Source organism: Lycium ferocissimum, unplaced genomic scaffold (genome assembly GCF_029784015.1).
Source record: "Lycium ferocissimum isolate CSIRO_LF1 unplaced genomic scaffold, AGI_CSIRO_Lferr_CH_V1 ctg3230, whole genome shotgun sequence".
Taxonomy (NCBI): Eukaryota; Viridiplantae; Streptophyta; class Magnoliopsida; order Solanales; family Solanaceae; genus Lycium; species Lycium ferocissimum.
The window spans coordinates 118,743-141,173 of record NW_026725369.1 but is presented as its reverse complement, the minus strand read 5'-3'; the positions used below and the strand labels follow the sequence as shown (position 1 = coordinate 141,173).

General features: G+C 34.3%; 3 protein-coding genes across 3 annotated transcripts; 2 read left to right on the top strand and 1 right to left on the bottom strand.

Moving 5' to 3' along the window:
* Positions 1 to 306: 306 nt before the first annotated feature.
* Positions 307 to 1,850, top strand: LOC132044017 (G-type lectin S-receptor-like serine/threonine-protein kinase At2g19130). Its single transcript, XM_059434490.1, has one exon. It carries the CDS (start codon positions 385 to 387, stop codon positions 1,639 to 1,641), a length of 1,257 nt encoding a protein of 418 aa, XP_059290473.1. The 5' UTR covers positions 307 to 384; the 3' UTR covers positions 1,642 to 1,850.
* A 3,901-nt stretch (positions 1,851 to 5,751) lies between these two features.
* On the top strand, positions 5,752 to 8,627 carry LOC132044016 (G-type lectin S-receptor-like serine/threonine-protein kinase At2g19130). The gene has a single exon (XM_059434489.1). The coding sequence runs from the start codon at positions 5,959 to 5,961 to the stop codon at positions 8,416 to 8,418; it is 2,460 nt and encodes an 819-aa protein (XP_059290472.1). The 5' UTR covers positions 5,752 to 5,958; the 3' UTR covers positions 8,419 to 8,627.
* A 12,269-nt stretch (positions 8,628 to 20,896) lies between these two features.
* Positions 20,897 to 22,223, bottom strand: LOC132044011 (uncharacterized). Its single transcript, XM_059434486.1, has 2 exons — positions 21,946 to 22,223; positions 20,897 to 21,376 (listed from the first exon to the last, which is right to left on the bottom strand). The coding sequence occupies exons 1-2, from the start codon at positions 22,051 to 22,053 to the stop codon at positions 21,008 to 21,010; spliced, it is 477 nt and encodes a 158-aa protein (XP_059290469.1). The 5' UTR covers positions 22,054 to 22,223; the 3' UTR covers positions 20,897 to 21,007.
* Between the last annotated feature and the right edge of the window lie 208 nt (positions 22,224 to 22,431).

Genomic DNA, 22,431 nt, shown 5'->3' with positions numbered 1-22,431 from the left:
CGAAGTTGGGGGTGTTGGCACCTCCAACTCGACTTGACGGGGTGTTGGACTTATTCGACTAGCCCATTAGTCTTAGTCCACTTGGGCCATTTCATTTATTTGTACATAGGTCGGCCCAATCCAAATGGTCGGGCTTGATTGTATTATTATGTATGTTGATATATGCACTTTGTACAGCAGACTGATCATTCAGATTTTTCATTTTCAATCTAATATACATTCTCTCTCTTCTTTATCTCTCTAAACTTTGAACTCGTTCATCAATTTCTTCAGATTGTAAGTTTCTTTCCGCTGCTAACAGAATCTACCTGTTTGAATAATTGCAATTGCACTGCTTATGCTTATGGCAGTTCATGCTCGATTTGGAATGGCGAACTCTTGAATATGCAGCAAAGCTCACAAAATGATGGTACGGGCGAATCGATCTATGTCAGGTTAGCTGCATCTGACATCCCAAAATCCAAGAGTAAAAAGGGAATTCCAATTGGTGTTTCTGTGGGGTCTGCTGCTGCCGTAGTGATCGTTTTGGGCCTCATTTTTGTTGTATACGGGAGAAGGCGTAGGCATATTGTTGGAAGTGGGAAAACAGTGGAGGGTTCATTAGTTGCGTTTGGTTACAAAGACTTGCAACACGCGACTAAAAACTTCTCGGAGAAGTTGGGTGGTGGAGGCTTTGGTTCTGTTTTCAAAGGGAAACTATCTGATTCATCTGTTATTGCTGTTAAGAGGCTAGATAGCATCAGCCAGGGAGAGAAGCAATTTCGATCAGAGGTCAGTACAATTGGGACAATCCAACATGTTAATCTTGTACGCCTTCGTGGATTTTGCTCTGAAGGTAACAATAAACTGCTGGTTTATGATTACATGGAAAATGGATCGTTGGATTCACATCTTTTTACCGAACAGCAGTCAGATGTTATGGATTGGAAAACGAGGTACCAGGTGGCGCTGGGGACAGCTAGAGGATTGACTTATCTCCATGAAAAGTGCAGGGATTGCATTATACATTGTGACATAAAGCCTGAAAACATCCTCCTTGATGCACAATTATGCCCCAAAGTAGCAGATTTTGGCCTGGCAAAGCTTGTTGGGCGCGACTTTAGCAGAGTTCTTACTACTATGAGAGGAACAAGAGGTTATCTTGCACCGGAATGGATAACAGGGGTGGCCATTACAGCCAAAGCTGATGTTTATAGCTACGGGATGATGCTTTTGGAAATTGTATCAGGGAGGCGAAATTCGGAGAATTCTCAAGATGGGAAAGTAAAATTCTTCCCTAGTTGGGCTGCACGTGTAGTAGTTGAGGAAGGCGATATCCTTAGCTTATTGGACTATAGGCTGGACAGAAATGCTGATGCTGAGGAGGTGTCAAGAATATGTAAAGTCGCGTATTGGTGCATCCAAGATGATGAATTACAAAGACTCTCAATGGGTCAGGTTGTTCAGATTCTTGAAGGAGTTTTAGAGGTGAATTTGCCTCCTCTCCCGCGTTCTCTTCAAGTTTATGCAGACAACGACGAGCATATAGTTTTCTTCACTGAGTCATCATCGAGCCAGACTAATTCACAAGCTCAGAGCAAGACTTCAAGTGCAACATCTCAATCCAAAAGCACCACAAAGTCTACGAATTCCAGGTCTTGAAGATGACTTTCAACTACTTCTTGCAATGTATATCATTAGTAACTATTTCGAATTACCTATGCTTAGCTGTGTAAAATCATTTAATGGTTAGCCCTAGCATCACCTGTTGAGTTTGCTGGGTTCGCTAGTTCTATTTTATTTCATACTTTTGGTAATTTTGTGGTGAATTTTAGAGTGCAGAGTGAATAAATACTTGAAAAGATTTCAAAGTGTGGAGTTAAGTTTCTACCTATTCTTTGAATTGATATATCTAATTATAATCTGATAGTGAAAAAGGTTAGCAAAAGAGGTATTCCTATTTATATTCTCATGTGTGTAGTATACCTGATTGATAATAAAAGGTTATGCCAGGAAAGTTTTCAAATTTATAGTTTACCATGGAAGATAAACAAGGAAAGAGGCAAAGAAGAGTGAATTTTTACCTGTATGGATTTTCTTAGAAGACGAGGTACTAAACCATTTTAACTGGTGGATTGACTTAGCTCACTTTTTTTTTTTTTTTTTGTAATTAGAAATTTTTTTATGCGGGAAGAAATATTTACAGTTATGCAATGCGAAAAGTGTTGAAGGGCAAAGTCCTTTAGGAATTAAAGTTTTGTCGTGTCCGGCATAACTTGCGTGATATAATCTAAACTATGCTGAGCAAAATCTAAAGTTATGCCACGCGAAAAGTGCTTGAAGGGCAAATGTTAAATTACACTCCTAACAGGAAGTAGATTCTTTTGTAAAAATGGAACGCCCTTAGAAGATTTAAGATCAAATTATACTCTGACCAGTTCTGTTACAAACATTTAGTTTGGTATATATTATCAGATTGCATAATTTGCTACTGTTGTCTAGAGTTCCTGTGGAAGAATGTCTACATTCACTCAAAGGTATTGTTACTTAAAATATCCTGTAATTCACTTGCTTCAGATAATTTTTTGTGATAGGTTGCTTCAAAGATAATTCACACATCTGAATGTGACTTTCTATTTCTTTTTGATAATTTATGCATATAATCAGCAACTCCTTTTGCAGCGAAGGAACATAGATTAAACGTTTGGCACTGTTTATCCATTGAGGAAATAGCTCCTTTGGTTCTTGACTGGTAACACTGGCAATGGTCCTCTTCTCTAGAGAGATCAATATGATCCCATGGGTCCATAGTCTCATATATGAAATGTAGGTTAGACCGCTAAAGAAACTATATATTTGCTGGATGATAAAATGCGGCATCTCTCCCTCTCTCTCTCTTTTGTTGTATGTTTCTGACTCTCTTGCAGTGAAGTTCCAGACCTCCAGGAAACGCTAGCCGATCATTCCAGTTAATGGTGTATCCAATGGCCACCCCGTATGGTTCCAGACTCTCCACTAGAAAGTCAGGTATAAGAATTCTCAGATAACAAAGCATTTTATACCTGTTTCGTCTTTATGAACTTTTTTAGCAGGCATTTAGTCCTGTTGGTTTGAAGGGAGTTCAGTTGCACTTCTTTCTTTAGTTGAGTTAAATACTTAAGTTGGGTTGAAGTGTACACTTTTTTGCCTGACAAATATGCATACTTTTTATGCACTTAACTATCTGGTTCAAGGTCTAGATCTGTAAGCTAAACTGTTGTTTGACAATATAATAACATGCATAAATTTCTTTAATACATGGGTGGCCACAAATGTTTCTTTATGATATTTGTTGATAAAAATGTTACATAACTGTAGACACATTAATGTTCTTTTTAAATGTATACCTCCTGACTATGAATATTTTAAAGATAAACTTAATTTCGAAATAGTACTTTGTGACTGAGTATCAAATTTGGATGAGAAAGAAGGGTAAAAAAATGATGTAGCTATTTGATGTCTGACTGAGTCTTGGCTTCTGGATTGTGGCTTCTAGTCCTTCATAATCAGAGTATTTTAAGGTTCCAAGGTGTGTTTTCATTCTTACTGAATTGACCTGACTGGTGTTGTCCCATTACTTTGCTCTGTACTTGTGGAAAATACAGAAGATCTTGAGTCAACATTTGTTGGTTTGACTGATTAGTAAAGAAAAATATTACTATTAGTTTCTGCAAGATTACCAGCAGTATTAAAGAAAATATTTAATTTCTTACAGAGTTTTCCTTCTTTTTTACTAAAGCATCCTTTAGCTTGAACCTCATTATCTCCCTTAAACAGTTGTCCTTTCTTGTAGGAATTCGCTTCATTATTTTTTAAGTTAAAATGTTAGATTTATGTATCTTACTTGAAATCTCATCTGGTCCATTGCGAATTTTGTGTTACCTTATTTGCTTAGTGTATATTAACTGTGTAACAGAAATTGTAGATTACTTGATCAATTATAGGTAAGTGATGAGTAAAAAATAAGCCTATCAAATAGCAGTCCTCAACTTCTTTGGGGACTTGGTTTAGCTATATCGATTAAACAATTGTCATTCGTCGAAAAATTATAAGCTGAACATCTTTTGCCGGAAATTACTTTGTGTATACAGAAAACAACATTGTGTATATAGGTCAAAATTACGCTTGCTAAAAGTCCTAGCTTCCCCACTAGAACTTTGTGGGGGAGTTGAAATTATTTACTTTCTAAAGTTGGTAATACTATGTACAAGTTATCAAAAAGTAAATGGTAAAATGATGCTCACCAAAATGGTTGAATCCAAATTAACGTTTTCTAAAATATATGGTATTTCCTATCGTCCACTTCGTATCTGTGCCCAATTCGCACGAAATATGAAATAGGATGTGGATGGTTGGCCAATGAATTGTGGATGTATTGTCCATCAGTAGCTTTCTTGTTCAAATTTTTAATGATATTAATTTGTACATCAATTATGTAAATACATATTATTCAATTTCTTGCGCGTTGTCATAGAGAAAAAAATGGTGCATCTGATAGTTGGTAAGAGAAACCTACTTGGATCCGTTTTAGAGGCTGTTGGGTAAGCATTTATTGTTCTCCACTATGAGTTAATGTGGGTGGCTGAGACTTATTTCAATGTGATAGTGACTTATCAAATTATGGCTAATGCTATGTTAGAATTTGGTGCTGGTGATATCTATTGATGCACTAGTCCAATGGAATTATCGGATTTAGCTAAACTAAGTGACCGTCATATGCAACTTTGAATAATCTCCATTTGATAAGTTTTTGCTACAATGGGTAACTGACTTTTCTTTCTCATAGATAGCACGTGGGAGGACTTTTTCCAGCTGTGTTTTCCATTTGTGATAGAATGACTATCATGCCCCTTCCTGGGTTGCTCATAGTTCGCATTTGAAAAAGAAATACTTCTATTAATTTTTTTGATAATCCTTGTGTCCGGTTGGGTTTGTGCACACTTCGATTAATTTCATGCCGCTAACCCTCATCAACATAGGTATCGGATAATTCTATTCATCAAGGATTGACAGATAGGAAAAGATCACATATTTTGTTTCTGTTGATATTTAAACCTAACATTCATTCTTAACTTACTTCATTGACACTAAATTACATCCTTATATGTAATTGCTTCCATTATTTATTTTTCGTGAAATGAAATGCAAGGACTTGCTGATAGTTGAAAAAACAAAGTCATGCTATTGTGCATTAATAACATATTCATGGTTTAATGGTTGATCCTTGCCAGATGAAATATTTGTTCAGTTCAGCTATGTCATAAATGAACTTTGCTGTTGTACCACAAATTTATATATTTGTCAATATAATGCTTTCAGCCACGACCGGCGATAAAATAGTTTTATGTCTGCCATAGACTATATATTTTGCAATTATGATGCACATGCACCAAAAATCTCGTTATTCTCCTGTTCTCGTATAGAAGATATGAATTGCTTGACCAAATATTTTGACCCACAAATAACTACTAATTGGAATTAGGCAAGGTAAATCTGGTCAATTTTGAGTATTTAAAATTTAAACAATATAACAATTAAAGTTTGTTTAGACTCTTATGTAAAAATTTCACCATAGCACGTCACAGTGATTAATGTAAAAAATTATTTTCGCCATTTATTAGTAAAAATTAGTCCATGTTCCTGTTTAAGCATCTTTCTTGTTTTATTCAAGTACTAATTCTCTAATTACTTCTTTATGTTATTTTCAATTTCAGACAGAAGGATTAAGGGTGAAAATGTCAATTTAAGATAGCCCTGTTGACTTGACGCCAGACCAAAAGTTCTGTTTTCCAGCAGTCATATATGAAAGTGTTTGTTGCCCATTTTCAGACTGACCCATTCTTCAAGATAGATCCCATGAATGGTTTCTTCCAAAAAATGATAATATAAATCTCCTTTGTACATCATATCTTTGTCCTATCCCCAAGCTCTGAGCAAGAAATGGACATAAAAAACAGTTCTTTCCTCTTCATTTTTTTGTTTTACCTATGTTTCTCTCTCAAAACCCATCTCTCCTATGGAGCTGACACTATTTCTACAAATCAATCTCTTTCTGGAGACCAAACAATTACCTCTTCAGGTCTGAAATTTAAGTTGGGTTTCTTCAAACCGGGTAATTCTTCCAACTACTACATAGGCATCTGGTACAATAGAATTACACAAACTGTAGTTTGGGTTGCAAACAGGGAAATACCTGTTTCTGATAAAACCTCTGCAGAGTTAAAAATCTTAGATGGTAATTTAGTACTTGTTAATGAGTCTAAAACTCCAATTTGGTCCACAAATATCAGTTCCAGCAAGTCAAATTCTGTGGTAGCAGTTCTCCAGGATGATGGTAATTTAATCTTGACTGATAGGACTAATTCAGGACCACCACTTTGGCAAAGTTTTGATAACCCTGGCAATACTTGGTTGCCTGGTTCTAAACTTTCTTACAACAATGTTACCAAAACAAAACAGCTTCTTACTTCATGGAAGAGTTTGGATGATCCTACACCTGGCCTGTATTCTCTTGAGCTGGACCCAATTAAGAAGCAGTATGTTATAAAGTGGAATAGAACTGAGCAATATTATGACACTGGATCATGGAATGGCCGTATTTTCAGCGGGGTGCCTGAGATGAGATACAACTATATTTACAATTTTAGCTATGAGGTCAAGCAGAATGAAAGCTATTTTACGTATTCACTTTATAATGATTCTATCATATCAAGATTCATTATGGATGTCTCTGGACAGATTAAGCAACTCTCATGGTTGGATACTTCAAATCAGTGGAATCTGTTCTGGACTCAACCAAGATCACAATGTGAAGTTTATGCTTTTTGCGGGCCATTTGCTACCTGTCAGGAAAGCTTGCCCTTTTGTAATTGTTTGGATGGTTTCAAGCATAGTTCAGAGACTGATTGGAATCAAAATGATTTTTCTGGAGGATGTAAGAGGAAAACGAAGTTGCAATGTGGCAACGCTAATGGGAAGAAAGATGGATTTTGGATGTATCCCGGGATGAAAGTACCTAAAAATTCTCAAACTGTTGCTGCTGGGAGTGCTGCAGAATGTGAATCTACCTGTTTGAATAATTGCAATTGCACTGCTTATGCTTATGGCAGTTCATGCTCGATTTGGAATGGTGAACTCTTGAATATGCAGCAACCCTCACAAAATAGTGGTACGGGCCAATCGATCTATGTCAGGTTAGCTGCATCTGACATCCCAAAATCCAAGAGTAAGAAGGGAATTCCAATTGGTGTTTCTGTGGGGTCTGCTGCTGCCGTAGTGATCGTTTTGGGCCTTATTTTTGTTGTATACCGGAGAAGGCGTAGGCATATTGTTGGAAGTGGGAAAACTGTGGAGGGTTCATTGGTTGCGTTTGGTTACAAAGACTTGCAACACGCGACTAAAAACTTCTCGGAGAAGTTGGGTGGTGGAGGCTTTGGTTCTGTTTTCAAAGGGAAACTATCTGATTCATCTGTTATTGCTGTTAAGAGGCTCGATAGCATCAGCCAGGGAGAGAAGCAATTTCGATCAGAGGTCAGTACAATCGGGACAATCCAACATGTTAATCTTGTACGCCTTCGTGGATTTTGCTCTGAAGGTAACAAGAAACTGCTGGTTTATGATTACATGGAAAATGGATCGTTGGATTCACATCTTTTTACCGAACAGCAGTCAGATGTTATGGATTGGAAAACGAGGTACCAGGTGGCGCTGGGGACAGCTAGAGGATTGACTTATCTCCATGAAAAGTGCAGGGATTGCATTATACATTGTGACATAAAGCCTGAAAACATCCTCCTTGATGCACAATTATGCCCCAAAGTAGCAGATTTTGGCCTGGCAAAGCTTGTTGGGCGCGACTTTAGCAGAGTTCTTACAACTATGAGAGGAACAAGAGGTTATCTTGCACCGGAATGGATAACCGGGGTGGCCATTACAGCCAAAGCTGATGTTTATAGCTATGGGATGATGCTTTTGGAAATTGTATCAGGGAGGCGAAATTCGGAGAATTCTGAAGATGGGAAAGTGAAATTCTTCCCTAGTTGGGCTGCACGTGTATTAGTCGAGGAAGGCGATATCCTTAGCTTATTGGACTATAGGCTGGACAGAACTGCTGATGCTGAGGAGGTGTCAAGAATATGTAAAGTCGCGTATTGGTGCATCCAAGATGATGAATTACAAAGACCCTCAATGGGTCAGGTTGTTCAGATTCTTGAAGGAGTTTTAGAAGTGAATTTGCCTCCTCTCCCGCGTTCTCTTCAAGTTTATGCAGACAACAACGAGCACATAGTTTTCTTCACTGAGTCATCATCGAGCCAGACTAGTTCTCAAGCTCAGAGCAAGACTTCAAGTGCAGCATCTCAATCCAAAAGCACCACAGAGTCTACGAATTCCAGGTCTTGAAGATGACTTTCAACTACTTCTTGCAATGTATATCATTAGTAACTATTTCGAATTACCCATGCTTAGCTGTGTAAAACCATTTAATGGTTAGCCCTAGCATCACCTGTTGAGTTTGCTGGGTTCGTTAGTTCTATTTTATTTCATACTTTTGGTAATTTTGTGGTGAATTTTAGATTGCAGAGTGAATAAAAACCTGAAAAGATTTCAAAGTGTGGAGTTAAGTTTCTACCTATTCTTTGAATTGATATATCTAATTATAATCTGATAGTGAAAAATGTTAGCAAAAGAGGTATTCGTATTTATGTTCTCGTGTGTGTAGTATACCTGATTGATAATAAAAGGTTATGCCAGGTAAGTTTTCAAATTTATAGTTTACCATGGAAGATAAACAAGGAAAAAGGCAAAGAGTGAGTTTTTACTTGTATGGATTTTCTTAGAAGACGAGGTACTAAACCATTTTAATTGGTGGATTGACTTAGCTCACTATTTTTTTGGTAATTAGAAATTTTATTATGAGGGAAGAAATATTAACAGTTATGCCGCGCGAAAAGTGTTGAAGGGCAAAGTCCTTTAGGAATTAAAGTTTTGTCGTGTCCGACATAACTTGCTTGATATAATCTAAATTATGTTGAGCCAAATTTATAGTTATGCTGCGCGAAAAGTGCTTGAAGGGAAAATATTAAAGACCACAATTTTGAGGGAGAAAAATTAAAGACCCCCCCCCCATCTCCGAAATAGGGCATTTGTACGAACGACCCTATTTTAAACTATAAATGGACAAGCTGGATCTAAGTCGAAGACCACCGTGGCTCCAAAAAAATCCTGGGCAATTTGCACGATATCCCTTATTTAGGGGTGTTCTTCACCTAATATCCCGAGGTTCTGGGTGCGAATCCAGAGACAGTAAAAAAAAAAATTACAAGGCAGAGTTTCGTAACAAAATTTGGCCTATTCGGGCAAAAGTTAGCGCCAAGACAGTGAGCAAACTTTTGCCAAAATTAAGCATTCTTAAGCGCAAACATCCGCCTGCGCCCAACTTTTGCCCGAATAGGCCTAATTTTAGGGAAATGTTGAGCCTTAAGGCAAAGGTTCCGTGAAAGCCTTGCCTTGTGAATTTTTTCTTTTATTTTTATTGAGCAGGTGTTCGAACCCATAAGATCGGATATTTTCGATCACTTTTTTAAGCAAAGAACAAAAATTAAAGACCAGCAATTTGACGAGCAAAAATTAAAGATCAGTGTGTTTGAAGGACAATCCGCATAAAAAAATGAAAAATGCTCTACTTGTTCATAATAACTTTTGGGCCCAATTTGAGTTTTATAGTGGCCTATTTCCACGATTTCCCTTATTTGGGAGTGGTCTTTTATTTTTACCCCTCAAATTGGTAATCTTTTATTTTTGTCCTCCGCTAGAAGCCCTTAGTTTCTGATTTCGAATTCCCACTAAGTAGAAAATTAAAATAAATTTCACAAGAAGAGTTTAGATTCGCAAGGAGGCAGATTTTTGCTACCTTCAGGCAGAGTTTGAAACTCTCCCTTAAGGTACAGTTTGCACTTTATCTTATCAGGCACAGTTTGAGTCAAACTCTGTCTGATCACGTAGAGTACCTTAAGGTTAAGATAGAGTTTTGCATTAAGGCAATTTTTTTTTTTTTTACTCAGTTGGAATTTCGCAAAACTATGCCTTAAGGCTTAACTTTGACCCGAATAGGCCTAACTTTGCTACGAAACTCTACCTTGCGAAATTATCTCTTTTTTTTTTTTTTTTTTTTACTGAGCAAGGATTCGAATTCCAAACCTCATGATATTAGGCGAAGGTCAAAAAATTAAGACCACTAATATGAGTGCCAAAAATTAAAAACTAGTGCATATGAGGACCAATTCGCACAAAAAAAAATGTTTTATAGTTCAATGTAGATGTGCACTCAGGCCATCTTCAACCTTGCACTATTTTTTGCACCATCACTATTCATTAATAATTTATTATTATTTTTTTATTATATAACACTTTTAATTTAATATATTATAAATTTTAATTTTTACATTTAGATTCCTAATATACCTATTCATCTACACCATTACTATTCATTAATATTTTATTATTATTCACTTCGTAATGCATTAGTAGAGCATTTATGGGAGCAACGTACTAATCATGGAAGTTGAATATTTATGTAGAAATTAAAATAAATTCTACCTTAATGTAATAGTATTTATTTAATTATATTTTATCAATGATTTCACTTTTATTTAAATTCTCTATGAATATGTATAACGTATAATATTTGCTTACAATTTATATTATTTAAAATTTTATGGTATAAAATAATTTTATATTAAATGATTATATAACAAAGGATTATGAATTACATGGGATGGATATGTAAAAAAAGAAAAAAAGGATTTTTTTTATGAAATTAAAAATAAAATTTAAGTAAAAGAAAATAATATAATATAAAAGAGAGAGAAGAATATAAAAGGAATATTCTTTTTTGATGCAAAAAATAATACAATGAATTGGAGTTAATTTGCACTATTTTAGTTCAAAAAATGGTGCAATGGGTTGGAGATGCCCTCAGTAGCCAACTTTATAGGGGCTATTTAAGTTATACATCTAATGCTGTCAGAAGTACTTAACTTGTACTGTAAACAGCTGTTGCTGCTCCTCCGCTTCTTCCGCTTTCCATTTTTTCAAAGTCTTGAGGGTACTGTGGAACTCCAATAGAAAAATGACAGAATAATCTCTCACCATGGATGCTTACCAAACTTCGATCGCCCAAAAAGAATGCATTGTTCAGTTGGAATTATATGAGCTTATGGGCCTTGTAGTAGCCAATTGCATAGTAGTAGCTAATTAGATTTGGTAATAAACTTTATTTTTTTGCGCGGGCTGTCCTTTAAATCTTGGGACTCAAATTAGTGGTCTTTAAGTTTTGTTCTTCGCTTAAAAATGTGGCCGAAAATATCTTGAAGTTTTGGATTCGAACTCCCGTTCAGTCAAAAAAGAAAATAATTTCGCAAGGCATGGCTTTGCAAAAAGTTTGTCTTATGCAGCAGACTTTTTTAAGGCATATACAAAAGTCTTTGTATAACGAACTTTTACTTAAGGTGTAGACTTAGTTTTATAAGGCAAACTTTTAATTATGACTTAAGGTAAAGTCTGCCCCATAAGGCAGAACTTTTTCTTAAGGCACAACTAAAAGTTTGCCTTATAAGATAAAGTTTTGTCCTCTCCGGCAGACTTTTAGTTATGCCATAACTTTTTGCAAAGCCTTGCTTTGAGATTTTTTTAAATTTTTATGACTAAGTCGGAGTTCAAACCCAGAACCTCGGGGTATTTTAGACGAAGAACAAAAATTAAAGACTAGCAATTTGAGGGGCAAAAACCAATCAACTGCTGATGTGGCAATCAACTACTTATTTACTTGCCTTAGTTCAATCTGGTCAGCCCATGTCGTGCCTGAGGACGGCAGCAAGCCTGCTAGAAGGAAATAGACAGTAACGGGCTGTTTGGTTTGCTATTAGTTATACAGGAATTATAATGTAATGGTAGTTTGGATTTTTATGCTGGTCTATTTGCCGTGAGCTCCATCAAAGCGAATGAAGGAAAGCACTTTGTAATAAATGATTGCTATTAAAGAATTGCTTACTTTAAAAGGACATTATTTTTGTTAAATAATTTAACTCAGCGTTGCTAATACATGATTCTTATTTCTTCTTCTATCTCGCGTAAAATGATATAGAGATTCCTATATAACTTGATACATATATTGTTATCACCAACCAAATGTTGCATTAATTATGCAGCGATTATCATTGTCTTTCTTATATGGCCAACCTAATACTGTATTATCTTATGTGAGATTTTACACTAGATTAAATGCACCAATGCCACAACCAAACGATCACTAAGTAGGCATTTGGCCATCAATTTTCAAGCCAGCGTTTGGACATGCATTTTCAGTCATGGTTTTAAACCCCAAATCATCCAAAAAGGCATGATTTGGGGTTTGAAACCATGGTTTCAACTTTTTTAAATATAAAATATAACTCATAAGTTTATATTTTGTAAAAAAAGACCCATAAGTTGATAGATATTTTTAACAATTACTCCCATCAATCATTTACCAATCTCATTAACTTCCACCAAATTTTATTTATGTCTACCAACCTTTTAATTTATCTATGACTACCAATTTTATTTATTGAACTAAAATTTAATCAATTGATGTTGTCTTTTTAGAAAGGTCTTCTAGTATTAATTTTGAGCCGGTTGTTATGAATTAGTGTATTAATTTTTGTTAACTATAACTTGCTCATTTAGTAAGATTGTATAAGAACGAGAATGTTTTGATAGTTTTCACAACCTGTGGGGTTTTTATGTCTATAAGAGAAAATACTCCTTAAAATATTCAAATTGCATGTCAAACCATGTCCAAACAGGGCCTAAGTATAGGGTAAAGGATTGAAGTTAAAAAAAAAAAAAAAATGAGAAATGGAGGTGGCACATCTTTATGCAATCGGCTTGTTATATGTGTGTTGTCTGATCGAAGTGACTTTTCCTCTTTCTTTCCCTAGCACCTAATCTAAGACATACCAAAAAGAGGAGAGGATATTCTTCCAATAAAGTAGAAAAAAGAAAATAGTAAAACAGAAAGAAAAACTTTTCGAGAAGCATGAGGGCTAAGCAAAGGCCATATGATTGAGATCAATGATGAATGTCTTTTAAACGCATTGTATTTGCAGATGAATGAATTTAGGTTTAAGCCCCACCAGAATTCAATATATAAGTAGAAAAAATATCATATGACACAAAAAAGAGAAACTGAAAAAAGACACTTTGTAGCAATCAACTAAACACTCAAGTGGGAGTTAAATCTTTGTTGAACTAAGATATTGTAGAGGACTTTAGCACGCTTTTGCTACTAAAATTTTATAGCAAAAGCAGAAGCACCAATATTTTCTCCCACTCGTCCCCTACCTCTTTTTCTCTTCTTCAAGGATTTAAGGAGGCATTTCGACATAAATTGAGTAATATTTGAAATAAAAGTAGCATATAAAAGTAGCATTTAAAGTTAAAGTTGAAAAATGGTATTTAAAAGTTGAAATTATGTCTGGATATGTATATCACTTAAAAAAACTTGAAATTTTAAGAGAAAAAAAATTCACTTAAAACTTCATCTCAAAAACTAAAAAAGAAACATTCCAATGCATAATCAAATAAACCACCAAAGGATGTGGTGCAACGGATGGGGCTGCCCCTCCTTTAATTAGAGGTCTCGGGTTCGAGCCCTAGGTATGAAATTTTTTAGGTAGGGAGCACTTCTCCCCAAATGGGCCTTACGAGGCGCCAATCCGGATATAGTCGGGCTCTATTGCAAGTACAAAACACCGGGTGGAAAACGAAAAAAAAAAAAAAAAAAAAAACGTTATGATTTTTTTTTTTTTTTTTGAGAAGAAAAGGAAAATACCCATGTCCAAATTACTGTAAACTATATACAGTCACAGGGTAAACTTTTATTTTGTTTTATATTACTCCATTCGTTTCGAATAAGTGGTGTTTTTAGTTTAAACATACTCCTTAATAAAATTACATGTTCCTAGAAAGTAAGAAGTGTTTTTACTAATTTATTCTTAATTAATCAAATGCCTTGAATAATAAGTAGCTCTTTAATGATTTCTTGATTATGTAAAACTTCATTTATTTAAATAAAGGTAAAATTGAGGTAAAAAATCAATGCCTTCTCAATTTTGTGAAACACTACTTATTTGGAAACAACATGAAAATATAAAATAATATCTTATTATGAAACGGAGGGAGTATCGTTTAACTTTAAATAGCAAGCTAATTCCATTTTGTAGAATCAATAAGTATCACAAAAAAAAAAAACAAAAAAAAAAAAAAAAAAAAAACAACTTTATTATGTAAATATTTTTACGTTCGGTGCATCGAACTGAAAGATGTCCCGAAATGGACTGACCTGCTTTTGTAACACGGGGGAATTTAAAGGGTTATTTCCATTATAGGATTCACCTAAAAGCTTTGTCCCATCAAATATTGGAAAATCACTTCTTACTAGTTCTTTCTCGTTTTTATTTCTAATTGTTAAAGATTATGCAAATGCAAATTCATTCAAGACAAGTAATTTGCTAAATTGATTAATAACGAAAAGCAAGGAATTAAGAAAAAGCAAATGGTAATTTCAATAATGATCATTAAACTTTTACTTATTATATCAGGAAGTATCATAAGAAGTCGCTTAAGTAATAGCTTATAACAAGTAAAATTACTCAACTGTGCCCAATTATCATAAAAAATGAGTCATTGTTTCCTCGGAAGATTTTCTAGGTAAAGTTGAATGATTGTATTTTAGGTGCTTTTAAGTCGAAATAGCTTTTAAGTGCTTTTGTAATATTTGGGTAAAATAAAAAAATACTTTTAAATACTTAATCTTAAGCAAAATAATAAAAATAAGTCAAAAGCCATAAGCTCATCCAAATAGGCTCTAAATCTCGTGATACTTAGGTAAGATCAATGACTTTTGTACAAGAAATAAAAATTACATGATCATTTATAAAATTAACAAAAAAAAATATACCAATATGTAAATATGTGGACGGGCTAGCCTTTAAAAGTCTAATCCAAGATCCAAATTTATGGAGTAATAGTATAGTTCTCCTTCCGGATCAAAAAGAGTGTCTACTTAGAGCTCGTTTGGATTAGTCAAAAAAGTAATTTTTAAGCATAAGTGCTTAAAGTACTTTTTAAGTGTTGAAAGTTATTTTATAAATAAACAGTTACGTGTTTGGATAAAAGTGCTTAAAGAGTTTTTAGAAGTAAGGTTGGTATTGGAATTAACGGAAAATATAAGGGATCAAAGGGTAAGTTGTTTGTCAAACCAAAATGACTTTTAAGTCAAAAAAAAAAATAAAGTTGGGGTTGAGTAACTTCTTGGTTTTGGCTTATTTTAAGCACTTTTTAACTTAATTTAAGTTATTTTCTATTTTACCAAACACTCAAATGAGTTAAAAAATGGCTTATAAGTTGATTTTGACCAACATATAAGCCAATCCAAGCGGGCTCTTAGCCTACTTTTCTTGGTTAAAAAAGAATATCCACTTATCAAATCAAGAAAGAATTAAACTTATTTTTTCAAATTTGCCTCTATTAAGGGGTCGTTTGGTTGGAAAACAGTTATCCCAGGATTACTTATCCCAAGATAAGTTATCCCGAGATTAGCTACTCCACCCTTTCACAGGGATAATATAACATTATAATCCCGGGATAACTAATCTTAGGATTAGTTATACCGTGATTTTATCCTAACCAAACGCGAAATAAACTCATCTCAAATTTAATCCTAGGATTATTTATCACTTATCAATTGTGCCAAACGAGCCCAAAGTGTTATGTGATCAGATCCCAATACCTATTTAATTAGGGATAGTTTAATCGAGTTACCTATTTTTTTTTTAAGTTAGTATTTTCTTAAGAAGTGTGTAAATGGCTAAGTGGACATTCTTTTTTATCTGGAGAGAGTACATGGTAGCAACTGTTCTTTCTCTCTTCTTTTAGAGCTTACATGCATTCACCGCCTATAGAAAAACTTATTCTTTTTGTCCAAATTTATGTGATACGTTTTTCTTTTTAATCTGTCTAACAAAAGAGATACATTTTTAATAATGTAATTCAAAACTTTCTCTTATACCCTTAATGAAACGATTTACAGCTAGAGGAAGGCATAGTGTGGTAGACACCGATTATCATACCGAAATCAAAAAATTTTATACCGTGATTTCGGCAATATGGTATTTGGTATGCATTTAAAAAAAAAAAAAACTATTTATAAAGAAAATACCGAAATTACCGAATACCATATCAAAGTATATAGTTACATATACATTTTAGTATATATTATAATACTGAACGATATATAAACTAGTATTAGTACAAAACTAATTGTTTAGGTATTATAAATTTGACTACTCTTTTTTTTTATTGAAATGTCTTTTTTGTGTAATTGATTTACAATGTCTGGAAGCTAGAGGTGTTCCTGTAGCATACATTAGAGCGATTAAGGACATGTATGAGGGAGCCAAGACCCGGGTAAGGTCCGCTGGAGGTGACTCGGAACACTTTCCAGTCACGATGGGCTTGCACCAGGGGGTCCGCGCTTAGCCCGTTTCTGTTTGTTGTGGCAATGGACGCTCTGACAAGCCACATTCAAGGAGAGGTACCGTGGTGCATGTTGTTTGCATATGACATTGTGCTTATTGACGAGTCGCGGAGCGGTGTTAACGCGAGACTGGAGGTTTAGCGACAGACCCTGGAGTCGAAGGGTTTCAAGTTGAGCAGGACTAAGTCAGAGTACTTAGAGTGCAAGTTCAGTGATGGGAGTCAAGTAGAGGACGAGGACGTGCAACTGGATACTCAGATCATCCTGAAAAAAGAAAGTTTAAAGTACCTAGGGTCGATCATCCAAGCGACTGGCGAGATTGACGACGATGTCACACATCGTATTGGAGCGAGATGGATGAAATGGAAGCTCGGGGAGGATCATTGTGAGATAAGAAGGTGCCGTCTATTCTAAAGGGAAAGTTCTACAAAACGGTGGTTAGACCGGTTATGTTGTATGGGATGGAATGGTGGCTTGTTAAGAAAGCACATGTCCAGAAGATGAAGGTAGCTGAAATGCGGATGCTGAGATGGATGTGGAGAGATAGGATTCGGAATGAAGTGATTCGGGATAAGGTCGGTGTGGCCCCTGTGGTGAATAAGATGCAGGAAGGGAGATTGAGGTGGTTCGGCTATGTACAACGGAGATGCGTTGATGCGCCAGTGAGGAGGTGTGAGAGGATGGCGGTGGTGGGCCCGAAAAGAAGGAGGGGGTAGGCGAAGAAGGCTTGGGAGAGGTGATTCGGCGGGGACGTGGCGTTACTCATCCACCGAGGATATGACGGTGATAGGAGTGGATGGAGGTCGAGCATCGTGGTAGAGGGCTAGTGGGGGGCGCGAGGTTTCCTTTCTCGTATTAGGAGTATTTTATCCTCGCTTTGGCGCGTGTTGGTCTTGCCAATCTTTTCGTTTTATCATGACTTCGTTGCTTTTGCAATTTCTCATTTTCGCATTGTTTTGATTTGCTTATCCGTATCTGACTCTTTTCCGTTGTTTTCCTTGTTTTCTTTTTAGCCGTAATTCTTTCGAAAACTCTCCCTACCTTCTATGCGGTCTACATACACTTTACCCTCCTCAGATCCCATATTGTGGGATTCAACTGGATATGTTGTTGTTGTGTAATTGATTTACAAAACGGATTGCTTGTACTATTTTTTGAATTTTACATGCGTGAGATGTTAGTACGATATAATTGAGACGTTTCTTGAATAGGCGAAGTCATAATTCTATACGATATGATTATATGTAAGTCGAAGTCGAATAAACTATGAGAATTACTGATTTATCGTACCGTAAAATAATCGAACTTCAGAATACCGAAACATACTGAATTAATTTGGTATGATAATAGTATAGTAATTTTAGAAATCGAAAACCGAAATTACCGTACAGAAGTTCCAAATACCGTACCATTCCCACTCCTATTTACAGCCACACAAATATTTATGACTTGTTTTAGACTATAAATTTTAAAATCTTTCTTTCTTTTAATACTCATACTTAATTAAACTATATCGCATAAATTGAAAAGGGAATATAATCTCCTGAACACCCGTTATTTCTAACAGCTTTCGCTAAAGCAGCAAGGGGATTTATCTATCCGACAATTGAAAACTGTGTATAATTTATTGCTCTCCACGTGTAGTACTTTAGTACAGTAGTGGTTTGCTTATCCTTTTGGCCATGGATAGTTTTTTACCCTTTTCGTTGTTCCCAAAAACAGTTTAGACATAAAATAGTTAGTACAATTTTCAAAAGTTTTCACAATTTTCATTCCAGATCATTCATAAAGATTTAAAAATAACTTTAATTCCCGAATAACATTTTCAATTTAAAAGCAAATACTACTTTTTTCAAATTTCACAATTTTTACGTCAAAACGCCCACTTAGTGTTTGCATCTCTATACTTGGATGAAAAGTAAAAGGGATCACAATTGTGTACATATTTGATTCTGGCTTCTTTTATTTGTTTCCATCATAATATTCATTATATACTGTAATATTTAAGTAATATATAATCTAGCTAATACACTGCCAATCAAATTTCAAATAATTAAACTAGGTTAATAAACATGTCGAATAAATATTCAGTAAAATCCTAATAAGCTTAATTAAAAGAGATTATCATCATATTATATTCAACATTATCTATTAGTATTCTCTTCGCTAGTTAGTGTAAAAGTAAAAGTATCAGTATCAGTTCGTGTTGTGCCAATTTGTGAGTATCCTTTAATTGCTTGATTTAAAAAAAATAAAAAAAATAAAATTACACTATATTGGCGCTCACCAAAATTAAAAATTCAACAAACATGGACATGATAGTTTGGTGAAAACACAAAATAAAGGTGAAAGAAGCAAAATGAGATCTCATTCTATAATTTCTTATTTTGTTTTGTTTTCTTATAACCTAACTTCAGTATTAAGAAAAATTTAAATAATTTATGAATATTCCATGCAAAAAGTTTGGACACTTTGCGTGATGCTCGTGGCACAAAGTTGATCAAGAAAAGGATGAGAATGCATATAATTAATCCCATGCTCCTCTCCCAAAAGCAAACTTGAGGGATAGCGACAATCAATTGTTTCACGAGGCAATAATTTTTATAAGCTTCTTCCTTTTTTTCATTTTTCAAACAAGTTATGATAAGCTTAGCTTTTTTGCTTTTATTTAATGTGTCAACGTAGAAAATGACGTTTGATGAGACAATAATTTGGATAGGCTTCTTCCTTCAATTTTTCATTTTTGAAACGAGTTATGTAATTTAAAGTTTAGCATTTTGCTTTTATATATGGGAGCCGCTCATCAAAAGTAATTACGATCTCTAATCATATATATAAAATATACATTATTTATGTTATATAACAACAATATTAACAATATACCCAACATGATCCCATAAGTGGAGTTTAGGGAGTTTGGGATGTACGCAGACCTTACCCCTATTTGGTTAGAAGTAGAGAGACTGTTTCGATACATCCTTGGCAATAAGGAAAAATACTCTCTATGTCTAGTGGGAATGAATATTTATCTGGTTTAGCCCAATTTTTCCTTAAACACTCCGTATACACTATTATACACATGTATATATGGTGAACACATTGTTTTTACCTAAGTGTATAATCTTGTACACCGTGTGGTATAAGCACTATTGCGAAAAAGAAGTTGTATAAAGAAGCGAAAATATGGCTATGTAGGTGTTATGTTGGGTATAATTTTGTTAAAATTCCTTTATGTAATGTGTGTGTGTACAAAATATATATATATTGATTATTATTTTGGCGGGCGGCTATACGGTGTTAAAGTCCCTCGTATTTATGTACAACATAATGATATTATTCTGTATTTGAAACTGGCTAACCTAACTAATATAGATTTGTTACCAGTAAACTTATAAATAAGATCAAACACTTCCTATCGAAAGATTATTCATTCTCAATATTTAAATTTGTAATTTCTATTCAATGATGAAAGAATGCTAACGATCTCATCACATCCCTTGTGGATCATTAGGTTGGTGGGACAAGAATAATAATTTCGGAATATTTTATGAGATTATTTTATCCTGCGTTTGATAATGGATATTATGTAGTCCGAAAATCAATGGTGCGATGAGTTATCCTATATATAAGGTGAGATAAATAATTCCATGAAATATCCCAACTCATGAAATATTATTGTATGTCCCATCCGTCAGCCCAACGACCCTTTAGGATAGGAGATGATTCCTAAGCAGTAAGCACTAAGCAGGGTCAGATCCAACCTTTATGGTACCAGTATCATCTACACTTAATATTTTCAATGTGAAAAATAAATTTATGTATAAAGTTTATTTAATTTCAATAAATAATAAATATGAAACTTATAATTCTACAAATATAATACGCTTAGTGCGAAGAACATTAAAAATTATGTTTTATTTATATATTACATATATTGAATTTCTTTAACTTTAATTTCAAAAAAATAATAAATATAAAAACCCCCGAACTCATCCTCAAATGTGTCTGTCAAACACACCGACTTACATAGTATTATATCTTCATTTGTTAATATATATTATAATTTAATTATGTCATTTTTTTAGCTAAGATTAGCCAAGAACATCAAAAATTATGTTTTATTTATATATTACATATGTTGAATTTATTTTTTGCTTTAATAAAAATCATATTTAGAGGTTTGAGTGTATATTTATTTTTTATATTTTGATTTTTTATATTTTGAACCTGTTAGTTAAAATTTAAGCTCCGCAATTGTTAACACAACCCACAAGAAGTTCGTACTAAAGATTGAAAAATATGTAAAAGAAAAAAAAAGGACTCTGAAATTAGTAAATGTTAATTTACCATGCTCATGAGTAGAGAGGGATTTTCCTTAATTTTGCCTCTGTTTTCTTGTTTCAGTTCCAGCAACTACATACGATTTTCCAATTTCCGGTTTCCAACTAAGGTGAAAAACATAACTCCGAATGACGTTACAACTATTGCATAGACCTTACCAATATAGATAAGCAAACATAAAATGAAAATAAACAAATATACCCAAAACGAACTAGAATAATAGACTTTGTCACATTCTGCTGAACCATTTTTAGCTTCTTTCTGATCATATGAACTTGATGAATTTGATCTTGATAATAACTCATCTTCAGTAGTAGAACAAGAAGATGATGATGATGATGATGATAAAGATGAAGTTGAATAGGAAAGTACAGATGATGAAGAGCCTGCTTTCTTTAATGACTTGTCTCTCCTAGTACTCCTCTTGCCTTTTGTTTTCAACTGCAAAATTAAAGTGAAGGCACCACAGTCAAGATTTAACCATGAAAAGACATAAGACTTACAAAAAAAAAAAAAAAACTGAATTTAGCTATAAATTTTGTAGCTAATCTGCCGCAAAATAGTTCATAGCTAACAGATTTTTTTGATAATCTGTCGCCAATCCTAAAATAGACGCAATTGGTTGAGGCAATCAATAAATAGTAGACACGCTTAAAAATAAGACGTAAAACTCAAGTCAAAGCAATCAACTGGAAATCGACCAGTTAAGCTAGCCTCTCAAGTCAAAGCATGCATCACATATCATTATGCATAGCTTATTAGTTGTGCTGGTCTCTCCTTAAAAAAGGATTAACAACAGATTTTATCATTTAGCTACACAATTTCCTGAAAGCTAATTCCTTTTCACTAGGTACTCTATTAAATAAGTGATAGAAAGTATATCAACAACAACACACCTAGTGTAATTTCACAAAGTGGGGTCTGGAGATGGTAGAGTATATGCACATCTTATCCCTAATTTAGAAGGTAGAAGGCTGTTTCCGATATTCAAAAAGAAAAAGAGGACTTACAGTTGAATCTTCTTTGTGATGTCTTTTTACAGAAGACCGATGTTTGAGAATAACAGAATCCTCAGCAACGTTAATAGGTCGAAAACAGAGGAAAAATCTGTTCTTCATTGATTTGTTTCACTTATGGATGGCTGATTTAGGAAAAAAGAAAAATTGGAGACGAGAATTTATGAAGAGAGTGGATTTATATTATTAAGGGAGGTTGAGACCAAGAAAAGTGGTTCTTGTTTGCCAGGTGGCAATTCGGCTACTTAGGCCGGCCTCACCCTTTACTTCACTCTTTGACAGTGAGAATTGGTGGAAAACAACCAACTAATTTATGTATTTATGTCACATCCGACAACAGGAATAGATTACGAATTTCACAAGTAATTAATTTACTAGGTACACTTTGAAGAATTCAAATGGAGTAATTTTTAATCCCAATTTATGTAACATAATTTTTTTAAAAAGCTGTTTTGATTAGCTGGATTTTAAGTAACAAAA

Excerpts from the sequence above, each read along its gene's own strand:
- LOC132044017 (XM_059434490.1), top strand. The coding sequence starts at position 385 with ATGCAGCAAAGCTCACAAAATGATGGTACGGGCGAATCGATCTATGTC.
- LOC132044016 (XM_059434489.1), top strand. The coding sequence starts at position 5,959 with ATGGACATAAAAAACAGTTCTTTCCTCTTCATTTTTTTGTTTTACCTA.
- LOC132044011 (XM_059434486.1), bottom strand. The coding sequence starts at position 22,053 with ATGAAGAACAGATTTTTCCTCTGTTTTCGACCTATTAACGTTGCTGAG. Across the intron at positions 21,377-21,945 it reads ATCACAAAGAAGATTCAACT|TTGAAAACAAAAGGCAAGAG; the intron begins GTAAGTCCTCTT and ends TTAATTTTGCAG.